Source organism: Trichomycterus rosablanca, chromosome 7, assembly GCF_030014385.1.
Source record: "Trichomycterus rosablanca isolate fTriRos1 chromosome 7, fTriRos1.hap1, whole genome shotgun sequence".
Lineage (NCBI taxonomy): Eukaryota > Metazoa > Chordata > Actinopteri > Siluriformes > Trichomycteridae > Trichomycterus > Trichomycterus rosablanca.
Window position 1 is genome coordinate 893,680 of NC_085994.1, and position 21,321 is coordinate 915,000.

The window sequence follows — 21,321 nt, forward strand, 5'->3', positions numbered from 1 at the left end:
AGTGCAGGATCAAACCGAGAAGCCAGAAGCCGTAAACAGACACACCTCCACCTGGAGTGAATTAGCATAATGTTAGTTCCATAAGATGATATAAACATTATGTTGGAGATGCTTATAGCAGCAGTGACTGGCAGTCTGATCAGTACTGATGTAAATATAACCTGCTGTTAAATGTAGCTCAGTCGAGAACTAAACAAGCTGACAGTTCAGGTCATGAATTCTATTTGATGTTATTTTAGTGATTTGCAGTTTCTTTTATTGTCTTTACTAAGTAAAGGTGTGTTTGTATTATTATCTCTCTGCAGGCCCAGTATGAGAATCCACCCCACATCTACGCCTTAACGGATAACATGTACAGAAACATGATGATTGATAACGAGAATCAATGCGTCATCATCAGGTGATTTCAATTAATTCTGTCTGTTTTTTTCTACTTCTAATTTCTACTTCAGACACAATATTATCCACCGTTACTCTTCGTAAACACTGGGAACACAAATCTCATCAGCTCTATGATTTGTGAGATTTCATAGTAACGTAAGGCAGCGATTCTTAACCTGGGTGTCTAAACCTCAACCTAGGGGGCCTCAGTGAGCCTGAAGGGGGTTTCCATTGCGTTTAATTGAGAAGAGAAAAAACAATCACATATGCTGGAATGGGAAAATCTATAGGCTGTTGGTATACAGGATATTTCTTGTGATAGCATATAGATCAGGGGTGTCAAACTCATTTTCCCAGTGGGCCATACCCGCCTTTCAAATCTTGGACAATTTGTTGTTTTTCTTGGAGGCAAAATTCTGTGTTTGGTGTCAAAATGGCAAATTTATTCTGTATATTTATAACATACGTATATCTACATTTATATTGTCCTCCTGTACCACAGACACGCCTCATAACACAAGAGACGTACCGGATCCTCTTCCTGAAGCACAAACTTGTTTTCACTTTCACATCTTTCATTAAATTTCCTCCTTCTGCTTACATTTTCTCTTCTTGTACATTTTGGGATTATTTGTAAATATTTCTCAGCATCACTTGTTGGAAAACTGCCTCAGTTAAACGCTGATGTGGAAACACTGACATCTAGTGGCGGGATGCGGTCACTTTGCAGGTCACAGAATCGGCATGCATTGTGGGAGATGCAGTTTATGTATGACCTTACAGTGTATTTTAAGACAACTGTTCTGCCCTCGCTAAGAGTTTTTCCCCCTTTCTCAGCTAGACAGACAGACTCCAGAATACAGTTAGGTCGGTTTTATTTGCATCCCAGCTGTACACTGTGTGCATCAGAATGGAGTAAAACTACAAAATACAAACAATAAAAACAATAAAGAACTTAATAAAGTACAAGCACATACACTATATTGCCAAAAGTATTCACTCCCCCATCCAAATAATTGAATTCAGGTGTTCCAATCACTTCCATGGCCACAGGTGTATAAAACCGAGCACCTCGGCATGCAGACCGCTTCTACACACATTAGTGAAAGAACGGGTCGCTCTCAGGAGCTCAGTGAATTCCATCATGGTACCGTGATGCCACCTGTGCAACAAGTCCAGTTGTGAAATTTCTTCACTACTAAATATTCCACAGTCGACTGTCAGTGGATGCTGAGGAACATAGTGCGCAGAGGTCACCAACTTTCTGCAGAGTCGATCACTACAGACCTCCAAACTTCATGTGGCCTTCGGATTAGCTCAAGAAGCTAAGTGTGTAGAGCTTCATGGAATGGGTTTCCATGGCCGAGCAGCTGCATCCAAGCCTTACGTCACCAAGCGCAATGTAAAGCGTCGGATGCAGTGGTGTAAAGCACGCCGACACTGGACTCTAGAGCAGCGGAGACGTGTTCTCTGGAGTGACGAATTACGCTTCTCTGTCTGGGGTTGCCAGGAGAACGGTACCTGTCTGACTGTATTGTGCCGAGTGTAATTTGGACAATTTCAGGCTCCCAACTTTGTGGGAACAATTTGGGGAACAATGTGTAAATGTTCCAGCCAGCTTCCGGTGTAGTGATGAAGCGTCGCTCCCTACTCCCTACACAGTTTGAAGTTCACTTCATTTGAACATTCTCGTTACCTTTGGATTGGAATCTCACTGAAAATGGTGGAATACCCAACGTAGTGCACTTCACAGGAACAACCGGCGTGAATGGAACGCTCCTACAGAATCGGTGCTGATGGTTGAAAGACGCTTTCTGAACCAATCAGAGCTTCTGATAGTAATTGTTAGTAAGAAATGCTGTTATCTGCATTTATTCAGTTTGCGTCACACAGATGACGTGGTAATGAAACGCTCGATCGGCTTTCTAACGACTTCCTGTTTTACTTCACGACCGGGAAAAGTTTGGAGGTTTTTAATTATAAGCACATTTACAAAATAACGGATTCTATTCCTAATGGGACGCACGCTTATAAATGTAATAGCATCTGGAAGAACAGAAGCTAAGGTAAGCAGCGGTTATGATGGTTTTTGCTGTGTTTGGGATTTTGGCCGCTGTGCCGTAATTTGCAATGAAAACAAAACGTCAGTTTAAGCTTTTAACCGGTACCGAGGAAAGTAAAGACACGAAGTAAAACGGCTAAATACACTCGCTAATCAGTTATTGTTTTTTATCTGAACTTACAGATTATTTCTTTATTTCTACATTTCCAATATATGTTTTGTGTTTATTATATTGATTCGTGACTTGACTCTGACTCTAGTGTAAAGACTCATTACTTGACTCGGACTCGTATTTTGTGACTTGTGAACATCTCTGCTAAGACCCTGAGAACTCTTTCGTCTGGATGGATTTTTATTTGACAGAATTAAAAGGAAGCCTCTAGGTCAGTGTTTAGTAGCGGATCCATGACATGGGCAGTGATCTGCTTTTATGAGATCTGAGATCATTCTCTCCTGCATACAAACATGAGCCAGGTTTACAGGTCCAAGTGCACCCTATGGTGCAATCACACCTTCCTGATAATGTTTTTTTCTGTATTTCATATTAATACTGCCTTGATAGTTTGACGTGACCGATTATAGAACGCTCAGATCAGGATTAGAGCCGTCCTGAAGCCAGAATGTCTTCCTATTCACGCTACTGTTAGACGTTTCTGTTGTACAGTATATACTGTTAAATCAGCACAAAGAGATTCTGAGCAGAATTTAATGTGGTTAAGTTAGAAGATAAAAAATTCTTAGCTTCCTCAAAAATCACTGACATTTCCTTTAACTTTAGCTTCTTACTGCTCTTGGTTTGACAAACGGAATTTAAAAGCAGATGTGAGAATGTGTAAATGCAACCAGAAATGCTTTTGGACTAGATAGAAAATAATACTAATAATAATAATAATAATAATTATTATTATTATTATTATTATTATTATTAATTACTATTATTATTATTATTATTATTATTATTACTATTATTATTATTGTTATAATAATTATTATTATTATTATTGTTATATTTAATATTTTTATCATTATTATTATTATTGTTGTTATATTTATTATTATTATCATTATTATTAATATTATTGTTATAATAATAATTATTATTATTATTGTTATATTTATTATTATTATCATTATTATTATTATTATTATTATTGTTATTATTATTATTGTTATTATCATTATCATTATTATTATTATATTATATTATTATTATTGTTAATATTATAATTATCATTATTATTATATTATTATTGTTATTATTATTATTATTATTATTATATTATTATTATTGTTGTTATGGTTATTATTAGCATTACTATTATTATTATTATTATTATTATTATTATATTATTATTGTTGTTATTATTATTATTATTATTATCTTTATTATTATTAGTATTATTATTATTGTTATTATTATTATTATTATTATTATTATCATCATTATTATTAATATTAATCTTAATATTATTATTATTAGTAGTAGTAGTAGTAGTAGTATTATCATTATTATTATATTATTATTATTGTTGTTTAGTTATTATTATTATTATTATTATTATTATCATCATCATCATTATTATTATTATTATATTTTTATAAGAGAACTTCAGTTTGGTTACCTGATTTGTAAATGAGAGATTTTGATTTATTTCATTTCATTTCCAGCATTTTATCTAATGCGACTTGCAATTGTGACCTAAAACTATTTATGCAATTGAGGGCCTTGCTCAGGGGCCCAACAGTGGCAATTTGGTGGTGGTGGCATGGTTCAAACCAGCAACTTTCTGATCACTAGCTGTTACAGCACTAATTTATTTTGATCGAAAATTTATGTCTTCTTGGTTTAATCTCCTGTTTGTTTGTGTGTTTGTTTCTCAGCATGTAAAAGACAGTAAATCACATCACACTGCAGTCCAAAAGCCTTTAGAAAGCTTAATACTGGATAGGAAATGTAAATTTTTTGTTTTTATTAATAATATAGCTGACATGCTAATGAACACGCAGGTTTCAGGCAGAATGTGGCTTAATTGCTCCTTAATAAAATAAACAAGCTCGCACTTTCTCTAACCAGGTTGAAGTTGGCAGGATAAACACTAAACTGTTAACAGTTAAATCCTGAAGTGCTTTAGTTAAAACACGGCTGGTGTTAAGTCACGTCCCTCGTTCATTTCGTTGAGGGTTTCTGAGAAGCACTGAGGAACTGAGACTGAGCGTCGTTTCCTGTCTGGTTAGCGGAAATGCTAAAGCTCGATCTGTGAGCTGAACTGGGTTTGTGTGACTGGTGGTAACTGGGTTGTATTTTCAGCTGAATAATATGAACTACAAATTGTTTAGGACCCCTCCTGAGCCACTTCCTGTGATCTAACGTGAGTCAAACATGAGCACTCACAGTCGGGAAACTAAATCTGGAATTTTGAGCGTTGGTAGCGTTGGTTATTTATCTACACTGATACGTATATCCTGCTATGTGAGTCAGAAACCAGATAGAAACCTATGGATGCTAGTTAAACCAGTTAAACCAGGTAAACCAGTTAGAAATCTATGGATACTAGTTAAACCAGATAAACCAGGTAAACCAGTTAGAAATCTATGGATACTAGTTCAACCAGATAAACCAGGTAAACCAGTTAGAAATATATGGATACTAGTTAAACCAAGTAAACCAGGTAAACCAGTTAGAAATCTATGGATACTAGTTAAACCAGATAAACCAGGTAAACCAGTTAGAAATCTATGGATGCCAGTTAAACCAGATAAAAAAACCTATGGATGTCAGTTAATGGCAGTTAAACCAGTTAGAAACCTATGGATACCAGTTAATGGCAGTTAAACCAGTTAGAAATCTATGGATGCCAGTTAAACCAGATAGAAACCTATGAATGCCATTTAAACCAGTTAAAAATCTATGGATGCCAGTTAAACCAGATAGAAACCTATGAATGCCAGTTAATGGCAGTTAAACCAGTTAGAAACCTATGGATACCAGTTAATGGCAATTAAACCAGTTAGAAATCTATGGATGCCAGTTAAACCAGATAGAAACCTATGAATGCCAGTTAAACCACTTAAAAATCTTTGGATGCCAGTTAAACCAGTTAGAAACCTACGGATGCCAGTTAAACCAGTTAGAAACCTGTGGATGCCAGTTAAACCAGTTAGAAACCTATGAATTCCAGTTAAACTAGTTAGAAACCTATGAATTCCAGTTAAACCAGTTAGAAACCTATGGATGCCAGTTAATGGCAGTTAAACCAGTTAGAAACCTGTGGATGCCAGTTAAACCAGTTAGAAACCTATCAAGAGTGGAGGTCTGCAGCAGTAGAGGAGAAATACGAGTGGGGAATTGGATACGTCTAAATTAGAAGGGAATGAACAATAATTAACAGTAAATAACACAGCGGTAATGTGTGAAATGCGAGGGATAAAGCTGGATCATTTTAATGGTCCTCCATTCTAAAATGGATTGTGTGTGTGTGTGTGTGTGTGCGCGTGTGTGTGTGTGTGTGTGTGTGTGTGTGTGCGCGTGTGTGTGTGTGTGCGTGTGTGTGTGTGTGTGTGTGTGTTTACAGTGGAGAGAGCGGTGCGGGTAAGACGGTTGCAGCTAAATACATCATGGGCTACATCTCTAAAGTGTCTGGTGGTGGACCAAAAGTTCAGGTAATCACACCATTAAAGTGGTTGTCATGGCGATGCGGTGGCACTGTGGCACCCGAGTAGCTGTCGAGTCCACTCAGCCGGGTGGGGAGGGAAGGTGGGCGGGGTTCTCCTCGTTGCCACTGCAACATGTGACCCCTGCAAGCAGCCAGGGTTCCCGGCTCTCCTCGGCCAGCGTGGGAGTGCATGTGGTGGAGGACGGCTGCTTGAACCTGATGGCCACTGTCCACAGTCGAGCCAGCTTCACATCCCTGCTGTAAACAAACCCCAGATTTAAAATCAGCACCGTAAAGCCTAACTGGAGTTTGGTGTGACTCTCTAAATATTATTTTGGGATTTTGGGATTTTCCCCAAAACCTTTATTACAGACCACTGTTCCATCTACTGTTTAATAGGTGCAGTCAACTAGCACTATGGGCACAGAGAAGCTATTGTTAACCACATTCACCTGTTTATGTATTGTTATTATATCGTTTTTTACTAAATTATTATTATTATTATTATTATTATTTCTTTATTTTTATTTATTATTATTATTATCATTGTTATATAATAATAATAATTATTATTATTATTTATTATTACTACTATTATTATTATTCTTTATTATTACTACTATTATTATTTTTATTTTTATTTTTATTATTTTTATTATTGTTATATTATTAATTTTTATTTTTATTTTTATTTTTATTATTATTATTTTTTATTTGATCTATTTTATTTATTTTTTATTTATTTTTTATTATTTTTTTATTATTATTATATTTTATTATTATTATTATTTATTTAAAACAATTTTTTATTAATATTATTAATTATTATTTTATAATAATAATAATAATTATTATTATTATTATTATTATGATTATTTATTATTATTATTATTGTTGTTGTTTTTTTTATTATTATTGTTATTACTATTTTTTATTATTGTTATTACTTTTTATTTTTTTTATAATTTTTTTTTATTATTATTATTAGTGTTTATTAGTGAGTTTCCGTTTAATTATCTGGGCTTTGAATGAGAGTTTTTATTTGATTTGGTTTGATTTCATTTCATTTCCAGAATTTAACACTTTTATCTAAGGGTGATCTGCAGTTGTGACCTGATACAGTTTAAGCTATTGAGGGTTGAGGGCCTTGCTCAGAGGCCCAAATTTGAGCCATTCATTTGTCTTCATTGCCATCCGAGGCTGTCTTGAAACTCTTGGTAAAATCTCCTCTGTGTGTGTGTGTGTGTGTGTGTGTGTGTGTCAGCATGTAAAAGACATCATCCTGCAGTCCAATCCTCTACTGGAGGCTTTTGGAAATGCGAAGACGGTCCGTAACAACAACTCCAGTCGCTTTGTGAGTCTCACCCTCGTCACACTGTTCAAAATTAACCAGTTAAACGTCTCTGCGGACGCGACCGCCTGATGTCTGTCTGTCTGTCTGTCCTGATGGACAGGGTAAATACTTCGAGATCCAGTTCAGTCGAGGAGGGGAACCGGACGGAGGCAAAATCTCCAACTTCCTGCTGGAGAAATCCAGAGTCATGAGCCAGAACGAGAGCGAGAGGAACTTTCATATCTTCTACCAGGTAAGAGAGAGGGAGTACAGGAGTACAGCCCAAAACCTGAGAGAGCGTTCCTCTTTCAGGAGGATTAGGGATCTGTCCCCGTTCCCTTTTCTAGTTTTAGTTTCTCACGTCCTTTAATGAGAAGCAAAAAAACCAAGGAATCAAGGAGGTGATGTTAAAGAATCCATGTGAACTTGAACTGGTTCCATTCAGGCTTCTTAGAGCCTTGGTGCTTTTTACGTTTACATTTTCAGCATTTAGTGGACGCTTTTATCCAAAGCGACTTACAGTACTGTGACAGTATACAGTCTGAGCAATAGCGGACTAAGGGCCTTGCTCAAGGGCCCAACATTAACAACCTGGCAGTGGTGGGGCTTGAACCAGCAAGGCTACAGCTGCCCTTTTTAAGGAACCGGCCGCATTTTCACCAGTTTTTGGGAGCCAAGGATGCATTATCAACGTTGCACAACTGAAAGTAAACAGTACCATCACGATGGAGGAGTGTGTAGATTACAGCCATGGTTGCTTTCTCTAACCTGTACAACTTGACACGCCCGCGGGTGAAGAACCCCAGTATTCTTCGGTACCAGGGGTACCGGGGCTTTTTTTTTTGGTGGAAACGTGCTGAGCCCGTTACACGTCCATCTAAAAAGGGCACACCCCACCTTCCCAACTACACACAATTGTAACAGGGTGGGTTGGTGGGCTGCTACAACAGATACGACCAACCGTAAAAAGTGCGACCCAACGAAAAGTCCCCACAGAAAAGAAGGATGGAAATAAATAAAGTATATATAATTGGGTAATCCCCTAACTACAGAGAGGGAAGAGCCCTAGGTGGGACCCGCGACTGCGGTCAGCCAACCAGCTACTCGATCCACCAATCAACTGACACACCATGCGAGATCCCGAATGCTTCTTCCCAAAATCTAAAAAGAAAAGAGAAGGAAGATAAGGAGAAGATGGCTAGATAGAGGAATCGACTCGCGTGTCAGAGGATTCACTTTAGGAAGAGAAATAGCTTCACAAACATGGAAGTAGCAGACTACTGTAAAGTAAAGTGTTTTTCTGTTAGAATAAAGTAAAAAGTACTTTTTTATATTAAGTAAGGAGCGAGCGAACGCACACCGGCCAACTATTTTATCGACTGAGGTCGACTCAGCACTGAGCAACGCATAAATAGCTAATCAGCCCTGTGGCTTCTGGGAATTGTAGTCCGTTTGGAGTTGGAACGGGTCGATTACTTTCATCTAGCATTTCTCGCGGCATGAGGAGTAGATCAGCGCGAACCATGGCGTCACCCGCGGGCGTGTCAAGTTGTGCCGGGTAGAGAAAGCAACCATGGCTGTAATCTACACACTCCTCCATCGTGATGGTACTGTTTACTTCCGTTGTGCAACGTTGATAATGCATCCTTGGCTCCCAAAATCTGGTGAAATTGCAGCCGGTTCCTTAAAAAGGGCAGCTGTAGCATGGCTGGTTCAAGCCTCACCACTGCCAGGTTGTCACTGTTGGGCCCTTGAGCAAGGCCCTTAGTGCTCTATTGCTTAGATAGTACACTGTCACAGTACTGTAAGTCGCTTTGGATAAAAGCGTCCGCTAAATGCTGAAAATGTAAATGTTACAATTAGCACTTTTCCAATGGCACCTCAAAATCACAGGTTCTCATCCAGAAGCACTGGTGTCGTTCTGGCCTCATAATCTCATTTATATTTGCGGCATTAAGCGGGCATTTTTATCCAAAGCGACTTACAGCTTTGTCTGAATACAGTTGAGGGTTAAGGGCCTTGCTCAGGGGCCCAACAGTGGCAACTTGGCAGTAGTGGGGCTTAAACCAGCGACCTTTTGATTAATAATCCATTAGCTTAACCACTGAGCCACGGCTGCTTCTAATCTCGCCGGTCTGGAACCGAGGAACCTGTAATGCAAGCGGCCGGGGGGCGGGGCGGGGCGGGCCGGGGGGGGGCGGGGGGGACGGGGGGGACCTAGTGTTACCATAGTAACGTTGTTTGCCCGCCTTTCCGCCATTTAGGACTAACAGCGGAAGAACAAACAGCAGCAGGAGCAGCAGCGACCAATCACAAACGCTCCTGCACATCAACACATGACTTGATGCTCCCTTCTTGCTATGAGACGACGGTTCTTGTTGAATCTTAAGAACCACTAATAAGCAATAATATGGAGTCGTCAGTCCCGTCTTCTTGTAACTATAACAGCCTCCGCTCCTCTGGGAAGGCCCATTACTAACAACTGGATAAATTCGATTAGATAAAATTGATTTCATTGAGGCAGTTGTAGCCTAGCGGTTAAGGTACTGGACTAGTAATCAGAAGGTCACTGGTTCAAGCCCCACAACTGCCAGGTTGCTGCTGTTGAGCCCTTGAGCGAGGCCCTTAACCCTCAATTGCTTAGACAGTATACTGTCACAGTACTGTAAGTCGTTTTGGGTAAAAGCGTCTCCTAAATGCTGAAAATGTAAATGTAAAATAAATATATACTCCCAACTTTGTGGCAACAGTTTGGGGAAGGTCCCGAATTTAATGTTTCCAAAGTATGCATCTGTGCATAAAACAAGAGTTTGGGGATTCCCCCTGGGGATAAATCGGAACATGAGGTATCGTTAGGTGTCTGGGGGACCGGGTTTGATCCTCACTTGCAGCATGTGTGTACGGGTTCCTTCCAGACTGGTATAAGTTTCCTTCTACATCCCAAATTCATACCAGTAGGTGGATCGGCTGCTGTAATGCCGATGCCGGGTCATTTTGTGTCTGGTGATTTCTAGTGGCTCCAGGCCCTCCAGGACCCTGATCAGGAAGAATCAGTGACTGAACATGATAAACGAGTGCACGATTGTTAACGTGATTAATAATTACTTCTTTTTTTTGCACCAGTTGATCGAAGGCTCATCAGCTCAGCAGAAGGAAGCTTTAGGGGTCATGACCCCCGACTATTACTACTACCTAAACCAATCAGGGACCTACAAAGTGGACGGCACCAACGACAGCAAGGACTTCCAGGAGACCATGGTGCGTCGTTTATGTTACTTACAGTTCGGATGCTAAATAAAACGTCAAGCTCTCGAATACGAACCTCAAAGGTGCTACTGACCCGGCTGGCTGCTAAACAGGCGCAGCTGACTGTGTCTGAGGGCGGGGAGGGGAGGTCGGATGGGGTTGCTACCCACAGCTACTCATAGCTGCTGCTTTCTGGGGTTTGTCTTGTTTTCTTGTGTAAAAGAACAGCATGTGTATGTAGAGCACAAGTGCTAGTCTGGGGCAGGTTCAAGCAAAATTGGACATGACTAAATAGGATTGTAGCCAATCACAGTGCAAGCAATTGAGGATTAGGGCCTTGCTCATGGGCCAGGCAGCAACACCTTGATGGTAGTGGGGCTTGAACTAGCAGCCTTCTGATTACTATCCCAGTACCCTAACCACTGACCCCCTTCTGCCTGATGCTCAGTGTCAGATTTGTGTGTCGTAGCCAGTTCCTCTTCCTCTGCTGGAGACCATGATGGTGTACGAGGAGGGTATATTCTCCTGACACGCCCTCCCTTCGACCCCTTCTTATTCGTACTTCGGTGGATTGACGCGTGAGGTCGGTCTCACGCAGGGAGAGTCACGCGCTGACCTCCACGTTCCTCCACTTCTGTACAGGCGCCTCAGGCTATCAACCAGGGTCCTTACACAGCGAAGACCCCGCCCACTTTTTAGTCCCGTCTTTTCCCACCCAGCAGACTAGCGGCTGATTTTACTTACTAGGGGGCGCCCAGCCGACCGGTAGCAGAGCTGAGAGTCGTACTGTTGTGTAAATACTTTGGATGTGTGATGTTGCAGGAAGCCATGCAGGTGATCGGGATCCCTGGAGAGATTCAGATGCAGGTCCTGCAGATCGTCACAGGAATTTTACATCTGGGGAACATCAGCTTCATCGAGGCCGGAAACTATGGTCAGGTGGAGAGCACCGACCGTAAGTTTGGACACACGGTGCATCCCAAACACCAACACACCAAAACACCCTTCAGGTCCCACCGTGACCTCCTGGTCTAGTTTTGCATTGCGTTCGTCGCTTAGGTCACATGATCCGACGCTCACGGACGTAGGTGCGACACGCCGCTTAATAAACCGCCCGTCAGGGAATCGAACCCATTTAGCCGACATATCCAAAGCGACTTACAGTTCTGTCTGAAAACACTTGAGGGTTAAGGGCCTTGCTTAGGGGCCCAGTAATCTTTTGATTACTAGTCCAATATCTCAACCACTCTCACTCAACCTTTTTTGTTGCGGCGGCCCCCACCCTCACCCTGCAGAATGTCACATGTGCAGTCGCTGGGTGCTTCGTTTGAGAGCCATATGGTGCATGAAGAGTCACGCACTGCTATCTGTGAATCATCCACCCCTCATGCAGACGACCTGCCAGCAGAGGTCACAGTTGTAGAAGCAATAAGGAATCAGTTCAACCCAGTTAGTTGTTTCTGTCGGATGCTTGGCCAGGTTGATAGCACAGCTTGAGGTTCAACCTTGAGATCCTTGTGCTCAGAGGACCCTTGTTCTCATCTTTGAGGCTATAACAGCCTCTACTTTTCTTTTCTTTTCACATAATGTGAAGCATGTCAGGTGATTTCGGATGAGAGGGCCTGACTGGCACTGGGCCGTCCAGTTTTAATCCCAAGGTTGGTCAGTAAGGTTGACGTCACCTGGCTTCGTGCAGGCCAGCGGAAGTCCTTTATACCAAACACGTAACCACGTCCTCGTGATCCTCGCTTTTCATGGTGAAATTCACTGTGACATGAACACAATCATTCGAATCATTCGGACGTCCACATACTTTTGACCATCTAGTGTTTGTTCCTCTGTATTTTTCAGTGCTGGCCTTCCCGGCGTACCTGCTGGGCGTGGATCAGGCCCGACTGCAGGACAAGCTGACCAGCCGTAAGATGGAGTCCAAGTGGGGCAGCAAGTCCGAGTCCATCAACGTGACGCTGAATCAGGAGCAGGCGTGCTACACCCGCGATGCCCTCGCCAAGGCGCTGTACACCCGCCTGTTCGACTTCCTCGTGGAGGTCAGGACGCGCCGCGCGTGCTCTAGGCAGTTCATGCCAACGTAAATATCAATGTGTAAGGTTTTTATCTTCTTCTGTTGAACAGGCCATAAACAAAGCCATAAGGAAACCCATCGAGGAGCTCAGCATCGGCGTCCTGGACATCTACGGCTTCGAGATTTTTCAGGTAACTGGTGCGTTTGTTTCGACCTGCTTCCCTGTTCCACCATGACTGTCCACATGTGCACAGAGGGAGGCTCATAGAGACACTCACTATATCACCAAAAGTATGTGGACACCTGATCACAAGCTCGATACGCATCCCGTTAAAACAGAGCAGCTAGAAGCTTCTCATAAGCATTCAAAGTGTGTCTGTGAAGTCCGGTTCATCCCAGAGATGTTGAGTGGGGCTGAGCTCAGGGCTCTGTGCAGGACACTGGAGCTTTTCTTCATGTCTTTATAGAGCTCATGCTGGGACAGGACAGGACCTTCCCTAAACTGTTACTGGCTAGTTACTGATTGTAATTCTCTCTCTCTCTCTCTCTCTCTCTCTCTCTCTCTCTCTCTCTCTCTCTCTCTCTCTCTCTCTCTCTCTGTACAGAGGAATGGATTTGAGCAGTTCTGTATAAACTTTGTGAATGAGAAGCTGCAGCAGATCTTTATCGAGCTGACCCTGAAAGCTGAACAGGTACAAACCCGCTTAGCCTCTTCTCATCACCGCCAACAATAAGAGGATAGAAAATAATAATAATAATAATTAAAAATAATAATAATAAAAACAATAGTAAAGAAAAATCTATAATAAAAATCTATAATAATAAATGAGAAATAATAATAATAAGCAATAATAATAATAAATAATAATCATAATAATAATAAATAATAATCAATACAAATAATAATAAATAATAATCAATAATAATAATAAATAATCAATAATGATAATAATAAATAATAATCAATAATAACAATAAATAATATTCACTAATAATAATAAATAATAATCAATAATAATAATAAATAATAATCACCAATAATAATAAATAATAATCAATAATAACAATAAATAATATTCACTAATAATAATAAATAATAATCAATAATAATAATAAATAATAATCACCAATAATAATAAATAATAATCAATAATAATAATAAATGATAAATGATAATAATAATCCAGAGCGGATGGAACACCTTTATTTGTCATATATATATGGGTCAAAGACGAGATGTAACTTTTTAGTGTCCCCACTTGATAAATAATATACAATTATATTAATATAAGTGGATATACCTTCAATCTACTCCATTTGTACATCTTTACTGAAACAAAGTAATTTTTACAGAAAATGTATGATTTTTGAAAAAATAACCCTTGAAACCCCCAAAATGTCATTCAGTGCAACGGTCCACCTACCTCTTTAAGTAATAAAACATTAAGAAAAAACTAATTAATCTTAAGTAAAACTTACAATTTACTGCTTTGGCATAATTGTACAAATGTCATGTGTGACATATTAAATAATATTCAATCAGATGTGTTTTTTAATATTAATAATATTCAGGATACTTTCAGTCCCCATTTTCCCAATCTTCAGTTGTCATTCAGTACAACGTTAATAAAAAGTCTTATTTTAATATGCGATCAAGTTACTGCAGTCATGTGACCAATTATAACAACAAAAGAAGATACCTGGGGACCCTTCAGCACACACACGAGGTCAATGCATTTTAACATTATTTGATAAAAATGTCTTTTTACTGACACAGTACATTAAAGAACAAAACTGAGTGTCATTCAGTACAACACAGAAAACGTAATATTACGGTTACTCTTGTAAACAAACAAGGTTATTAACATTTAAATGTGAATATGTGTACAGTAGAAATGTCTTTGAGCTAAGGTCAATGTTAGCTTTGGCTAACCACTGGGATAACTGTAAAATGTGCTAAAGTAAAATTTCTGTCATTCAGTACAACAACAGTTATTCAGTGCAACAGAATTTCGCTGTTGCACTAAATTGACAATGACATTGTTATACTGACTTTTTAATGTTTTAAAATTATTTTTAAATATTAAAACCACTTTTTTCCATTCTAGGCTTCCTTAATAAGAGCAGTAATTACAATGAATATTAATAATTATGTTTTTGATGAAGTGGTCCCTGAGATTTTGTTATTGTCAAGTACGATGACCTGCCATGCGTTGGGCAGGTACTGCTGTCTGTAGGAGATGAGGTGCAAGTTAGCTGCATGCTACAAAACTGAAACAGAAATTCCTTTGTGTGGCCAAATCCACCTGATGAAATTTACTACCTTAAGTCTGATGTCAAAATCATAATCGCAGAACCAAAGCCATGTACAGCAAGAACCTCGAGGTTAACAACAAAAGACTGGAAAACATTTGTTCAGTTCATGAAATAAAATGCGACTTCAAATGGTTTTTACTGCTGAATGAATTTAGATTTACTGCAGCAACTTTTTCATGTGTTATGACACAAATTCCAAACTTCCACACTGTTCTGGTGCCTTACAAGTTGTTATGATGGCTTCATTAGCTATGTTTTTCATTGCCTTACTTTTTTCATGATGTAGTAATATTATAACACATACTTGCCACTGGTGTGGCATATTTTCATTCTACTGCTGCTACTTTAATCAATAAAGAACTTAAAAACAAATTAAGTCATGAATATTCTGATGTAACAGGATAATTTGGAGTATGTCATTCAGTGCAACATAAAATCATCATACAGTGCAACAAAAACATTTGCTTAAAATAACTGTAATAAGTAATTATTATATATTTTTTTCATGTGAATGCAAGAGAATCCAGGCCTGCTTCATAGAAAACAGAGTTTGATTAGGTTTCAAATAGAATAGAATGTGTAGCAAAAACGTCTTGTATACAAATAAACAAAATCCCAAGACGCATTAGAGTACAAACAATGCACAGAAAATTCAAAACAGAGTAAGTACAGTTTCTTCTGAGGTTTTAAATCTTTTGTAAGAGATATACTAAACTTATACTTTTGAAATGGCTAAGATTGTTCCTTGTGTGTGTATTTTGTCATAAATTAGTCGTTGCACTGAATGACATTTTTGTGCCCTTGTTGTGTGTCAACAACACTAAAATTATCAAATAAGCAAAATGCTGAGAAAAAAATACATATTTACATAGGTGACACATTTGTGCACAATATTAAATGAAAAAATTATACAATTTAACCTTTTTTTTTTTTTGGTACTTGGAACACCCTATTCGTCTTTCACCCATATACATATATATATATGTCTACATATGGGGTCAGAGCGCAGTGTCAGTCATTGTACGGCACCCCCTAGAACACAGGGGGTTAAGGGCCTTGCTTAAGTGGCTGCAAGGCAGAGCTGGGATTCAAACCCACAGCATTCCAGAATTAGAACATTTGAACCCAGTGAGCTGGTGTGGTGTAACATTTAGAGTCACGTTGCTGGAGTTCCGGGGGTTTGAATCCTGGGCTGAACTGTTACATGAACCTAGTCATTTTTGGGGACATATCAGTGCACCCTTAGTGCAGGTCCCAAGTCTGGATAAACAGTAGGGTTGCCGCTGTGCATTGTGGTGATGCCTAAATACGGAAGCAGCTGAGACGAATCGTTCGTTCATTCATGCATTCATTAACATTTTGACCCAGCGGTGTGTAGAGGTGTGTAAGACATATGATCAGAACTGTGTAACTCGTTGCGTTGGTGCTCTGTCGTCCACAGGAGGAGTACGTACAGGAGGGGATCAAGTGGACGCCTATCGATTATTTCAACAACAAAATAGTGTGTGACCTCATCGAAAATAAGCTGGTAAGCTGGTCAACTGGTCAACTGGAATATACGGGATTAGTGTCTGTTAACTTTTTTTTAGGGGCGGGGTGTTTCCTCCGTTCCTCTCACGGCTTTTCACAACATTTGCTAAACCAACGGCTACTACGAAGAGCTTGACATGCCTAAAATTTGGCCTTACCTCTAAAATACACGGCCAACCACGCTTGTAGAGCCTGGGTAGGTCGGTAGCGATGCCGAGACTTGAACCCATGTCTCCTTGGTGGTAGGTTAGCACAATATATCAGAAAGCAGGGAGCAGAACTGCTGCAGTTATGGTGCTGCACTGTACAGAGACGGGGGATAATGGAGATCAGTGCTTGACTCTCTGTGCGCGATACAGATCTCCGTATGAACCCTGGTGCAGGTGATAAGAAACGGTTGGTGCTGCAAATAGGGCGTCAGGGCGTGTGTTAGTCATGAGCCTCCTCGGTCAGGAGTGGAGGTCTGCAGCAGTAAAGGGGAAATAAATCGTCAACCCACATATTCTAAAATACAGACATGACTTCTGAAGCAGCTTTTATTCTCATCACTTCCTTTTTCTCTCTTTTTGTCTTCTTTCACTTCCTCTTTAGAACCCGCCGGGCATTATGAGTGTCCTGGACGATGTATGCGCCACCATGCATGCCAAGGGCGAGGGTGCGGATGGCACTTTGCTGCAGAAGCTGCAGGCCGCTGTGAGCACCCATGACCACTTCAACAGCTGGAACTCCGGCTTCGTGATCCACCACTACGCAGGCAAGGTGCGGCACAGGGGCACGTATCAGCTATATGTAACGGCGCATTGTTCCTGTGCACATTATGTGGGCCATGAAGACATTTGGGATGAATTGGAACATCAGTGGGATTTAGGGAACTGAGAGGTGGGAGGAACTGGGGGACTTACTGGGTTCGGGGGACAGCAGGGATTCAGTTAACTGGAGAGACTGGGGGACTGAGGAGACTGGGTGGATTTGGGAATCTAGAGGGACTAGGGGGATTTGGGGGACTGAAGAGATTTGGAGAATTGCAGGGGACTCAGGGAACTATGGAACTGGTGGGATTCAAGGAACTGAAGGAATTCAGGAAACTGTGGAGACTGGGGGATTCTAGAAACTGAGGAGACTGGGGGGACTCAAGAGACTGGGGGGATTCGGAAGACTGAAGGGATTTAGGGACCTGAGAAGACTGGGGGACTCAGGTGACTGGGGGATTCGGGGAACTGGGGGGGCTCAGGGGACAGAAGGGATTGAGGGATCTAGGAGGACTGGGGAGACTGAGGAAAGACTGGGGGGATTCAAGAGACTGAAGGGATTCAGTGACCTCAGGAAACTGTGGGACTTGGGGGATTTTAGGGCCTGAAGGAACTGGGGGACTCAGGGGACTGGGTGATTCGAGGAACTGTGGGACTCAGGGGACTGGGTGATTTGAGGAACTGTGGGACTCAGGGGACTGGGTGACTAGAGGAACTGGGGGGACTCAAGGGACTGAGGGATTCAAGGAACTGGGGGGACTCAGGGGACTGGGTGATTAGAGGAACTGGGGGACTCGGGACTGGGTGATTCGAGGAACTGGGGGACTCGGGACTGGGTGATTCGAGGAACTGGAGGACTCAGGGGACTGGGTGATTCGAGGAACTGGGGGACTCAGGGGACTGGGTGATTAGAGGAACTGGAGGACTCAGGGGACTGGGTGATTCGAGGAACTGGGGGACTCAGGGGACTGAGTGACTGGGGGGACTCAAGAGACTGAGGGATTCGAGGAACTGGGGGGACTCAGGGGACTGGGGGATTTGAGGAACTGGGGGGACTCAGAGGACTGGGTGACTAGGGGGGACGCAAGAGACTGAGGGATTCGAGGAACTGGGGGGACTCAGGGGACTGGGTGATTCGAGGAACTGGGGGACTCAGGGGACTGGGTGACTAGAGGAACTGGGGGACTCAGGGGACTGGGTGACTAGAGGAACTGGAGGGATTCAAGGGACTGAGGGATTCAAGGAACTGGGGGACTCAGGGGACTGGGTGACTGGGGGGACTCAAGAGACTGAGGGATTCGAGGAACTGGGGGGACTCAGGGGACTGGGGGATTTGAGGAACTGGGGGGACTCAGAGGACTGGGTGACTAGGGGGGACGCAAGGGGCTAAAGGGAACTATGGGGCTAGGTGACGGGGGCAGAAGGGATTCTGGGAACTGGGGAGACTCAGGGGACTGTGTGACTGGGGGAATCAAGGGACTGGGTGACTGGGGGGACTAGGGGATTTGAGGAAATGGGGGATTTGTGGAACTGGGGGACTCAGGGGACTGGGTGACTGGGGGGACTCAAGGGACTGGGGGATTCGAGGAACTGGGGGGATGTATACATTTCAGGGGTTTTTGGAACACTTCCTCTGACCTCTGTGGACCCTCGAACCGCTTCTTTTTGCCTACCAGCGGCATTTCCTACTTTAACAGATACTGAGAAACACACTATGCCCTCTGTCCTCCTCCACCACTGCCTTAACCAGACAGTAGGTGTCGCTGATTTACAGCCAGTTTCCCTGAACATCACCCGAGTCAGGTCAGGGTCTCAGTGGTGCCAGTCTGTGTTTTTAGTGCTTAATTCAATTTAATGTCACGACTTTAATCAGGTCTCGTACGACATCAACGGCTTCTGCGAGAGGAACCGGGACGTCCTGTTTCCAGACCTTATAGAGCTGATGCAGAGCAGCGAGCAGTGAGTACATCGTCCCGTCCTCTCCGCTATCCTAACGTTACGCTACACGTCCGGCACTAACACTGACGTTCTTGCTTCTTTTGTAGCCACTTTATCCGCAGCCTGTTCCCCGAAAACCTCAACACTGACAAAAAAGGCCGACCCAGCACGGCCAGCTCCAAAATTAAAGTAAGTGCCCTCGAGTGACGTGGTTGCTCTGGTCAGACAGGACGGTGAAGTTCTTCATGATGTTGTGGAATCACTGACGACGTGACTCTGATCCACAGAGGCAGGCGAACGAGCTGGTGGACACGTTAATGAAGTGCACCCCTCATTACATCCGCTGTCTCAAACCCAACGAGACCAAGAGACCCAAAGACTGGGAGGAGAGCCGGTGAGTGCCAGGACCAAACAAGTCCTATTTATGTGGGTGGGTCACATGACTCCTGATTTCCCTGTTTCCCATCTAAAAACTGAATGTTTTAAGCGCTGTGATGAAATCGGCGTTCTGTTGTGTGACGTCACGTTACGTGGTGTGACATCATCATGTCCTGTTGTTTGACATCATCATGTCCTGTTGTGTGACATCATGTCTTGTGTTGTGAAAAGTCATGTCCTGTGGTGTGACATCATGACCTGTGGTGTCCTGTGGTGTGACGTCATGTCCTGTGGTATGATGTTGTGTCCTGTGGTATGACATCATGTCCTGTGGGGTGACATGTCCTGTGTTGTGATGTCATGTCCTGTGTTGTGATGTCATGTCCTGTGGTGTTAAGTCGTGTCCTCTGGTGTGACGTCGTGTCCTGTGGTGTGGGGTCATGTCCTGTGGTGTGACATCACGTCATGTGGTGTCCTGTGGTGTGACATCATGTCCTGTGGTGTGACATCATGTCCTGTGGTGTGACATCATGTCCTGTGACAAAAAAAGAAAAAACTACATTATTACATCACTAACTGCCTTATTACAGCACTAAACTGCCTTATTACATCACTAAGCTGCCTTATTACATCACTAAACTGCCTTATTACATCACTAAACTGCCTTATTACATCACTAAGCTGCCTTATTACATCACTAAGCTGCCTTATTACATCACTAAACTGTCCTACTACATCACTAAACTGTCCTAATACATCACTAAACTGCTTTATTACATCTGTGGTGTGACATCATGTCCTGTGGTGTCTGAGTTTCAAACCCTGGATCCTCAGTTCCATCATGAGGCCCAAAACACTACAGCACCAGGGTGAGTTCCCAAAAAGCTAAAGAATGCTGCCATCATGGACCTGACCGGCCAGAGAAATGCAGGTTTCCAACAAAGGAGCTGGCAAGTCTGAGGGGGAGAGACTGTGACTTATAGAAATGCTTCCACCTGGAGCAGTCTATGCTTGTCAATCACATCGATCATCTGTGCCCCTCCGTGCCCCCACTGCCTGCCAAAAATGGCAACGCAGAAGGGCACAACTCTTAACGTGATGTCCACAGACGTGTCGTTCGGTGTCTCCTCTCATCATGACGTTTATTTACAGGGCGAAGCATCAGGTGGAATATCTGGGACTGAGAGAGAACATCAGGGTGCGACGAGCCGGATTCGCCTACCGCAGAGTCTTCAAAAAGTTCCTACAGAGGTGAGAGAACCAATCAGGTACGAGTTACCAGACCCCCGATGAAGTAATCATTAATACAAAATAAACGAAGCCTCATTTTTTTGTGACTGTAAATAAATGGCAAACGTTTAGAACATGGAACCCAGTGGGTGATCAGGGTCGCTGTGGGTCTGGCTTCCTCAGAATCACTGGTCAGAATGCGGTAACACACCCCTGACAGGACGTCCTTCACTGGGCCTCAGCCATCCACCCATCCCCAGACACAGCCAATCGTGTCTGTATATAGACACCCGGCTGGCCAACAGCACCGCTCGGGATTCAATCAAATCCAACCTGAAGGGAAAAAAAGTGGTCATTTATCAGATTAAAAACAGGGCAAGTGAATGTTAGATAAAAATAAATTGGCACTTGGGTGGCGCCACGGTAAAACATAATAACTGCTGTAATTCTGCCCTCTGCTGGCTGGTCGATGGCACTGCACT

At 42.1% G+C, this 21,321-nt stretch overlaps 1 protein-coding gene across 1 annotated transcript in view; it reads left to right on the plus strand.

The window, feature by feature from the left end:
* Positions 1-21,321, plus strand: part of myo1f (myosin IF) — a 56,232-nt gene that overhangs the window by 16,613 nt on the left and 18,298 nt on the right. Inside the window, exons 4-18 of the mRNA XM_062998224.1 lie at positions 306-400; positions 6,016-6,103; positions 7,361-7,450; positions 7,551-7,682; positions 10,553-10,687; positions 11,498-11,630; positions 12,527-12,723; positions 12,809-12,889; positions 13,304-13,390; positions 16,456-16,542; positions 17,136-17,303; positions 19,167-19,252; positions 19,339-19,420; positions 19,519-19,625; positions 20,762-20,860. Coding sequence (XP_062854294.1) covers positions 306-400; positions 6,016-6,103; positions 7,361-7,450; positions 7,551-7,682; positions 10,553-10,687; positions 11,498-11,630; positions 12,527-12,723; positions 12,809-12,889; positions 13,304-13,390; positions 16,456-16,542; positions 17,136-17,303; positions 19,167-19,252; positions 19,339-19,420; positions 19,519-19,625; positions 20,762-20,860 — 1,667 coding nt within the window. The remainder of the gene's footprint in view (positions 1-305; positions 401-6,015; positions 6,104-7,360; positions 7,451-7,550; positions 7,683-10,552; positions 10,688-11,497; positions 11,631-12,526; positions 12,724-12,808; positions 12,890-13,303; positions 13,391-16,455; positions 16,543-17,135; positions 17,304-19,166; positions 19,253-19,338; positions 19,421-19,518; positions 19,626-20,761; positions 20,861-21,321) is intronic.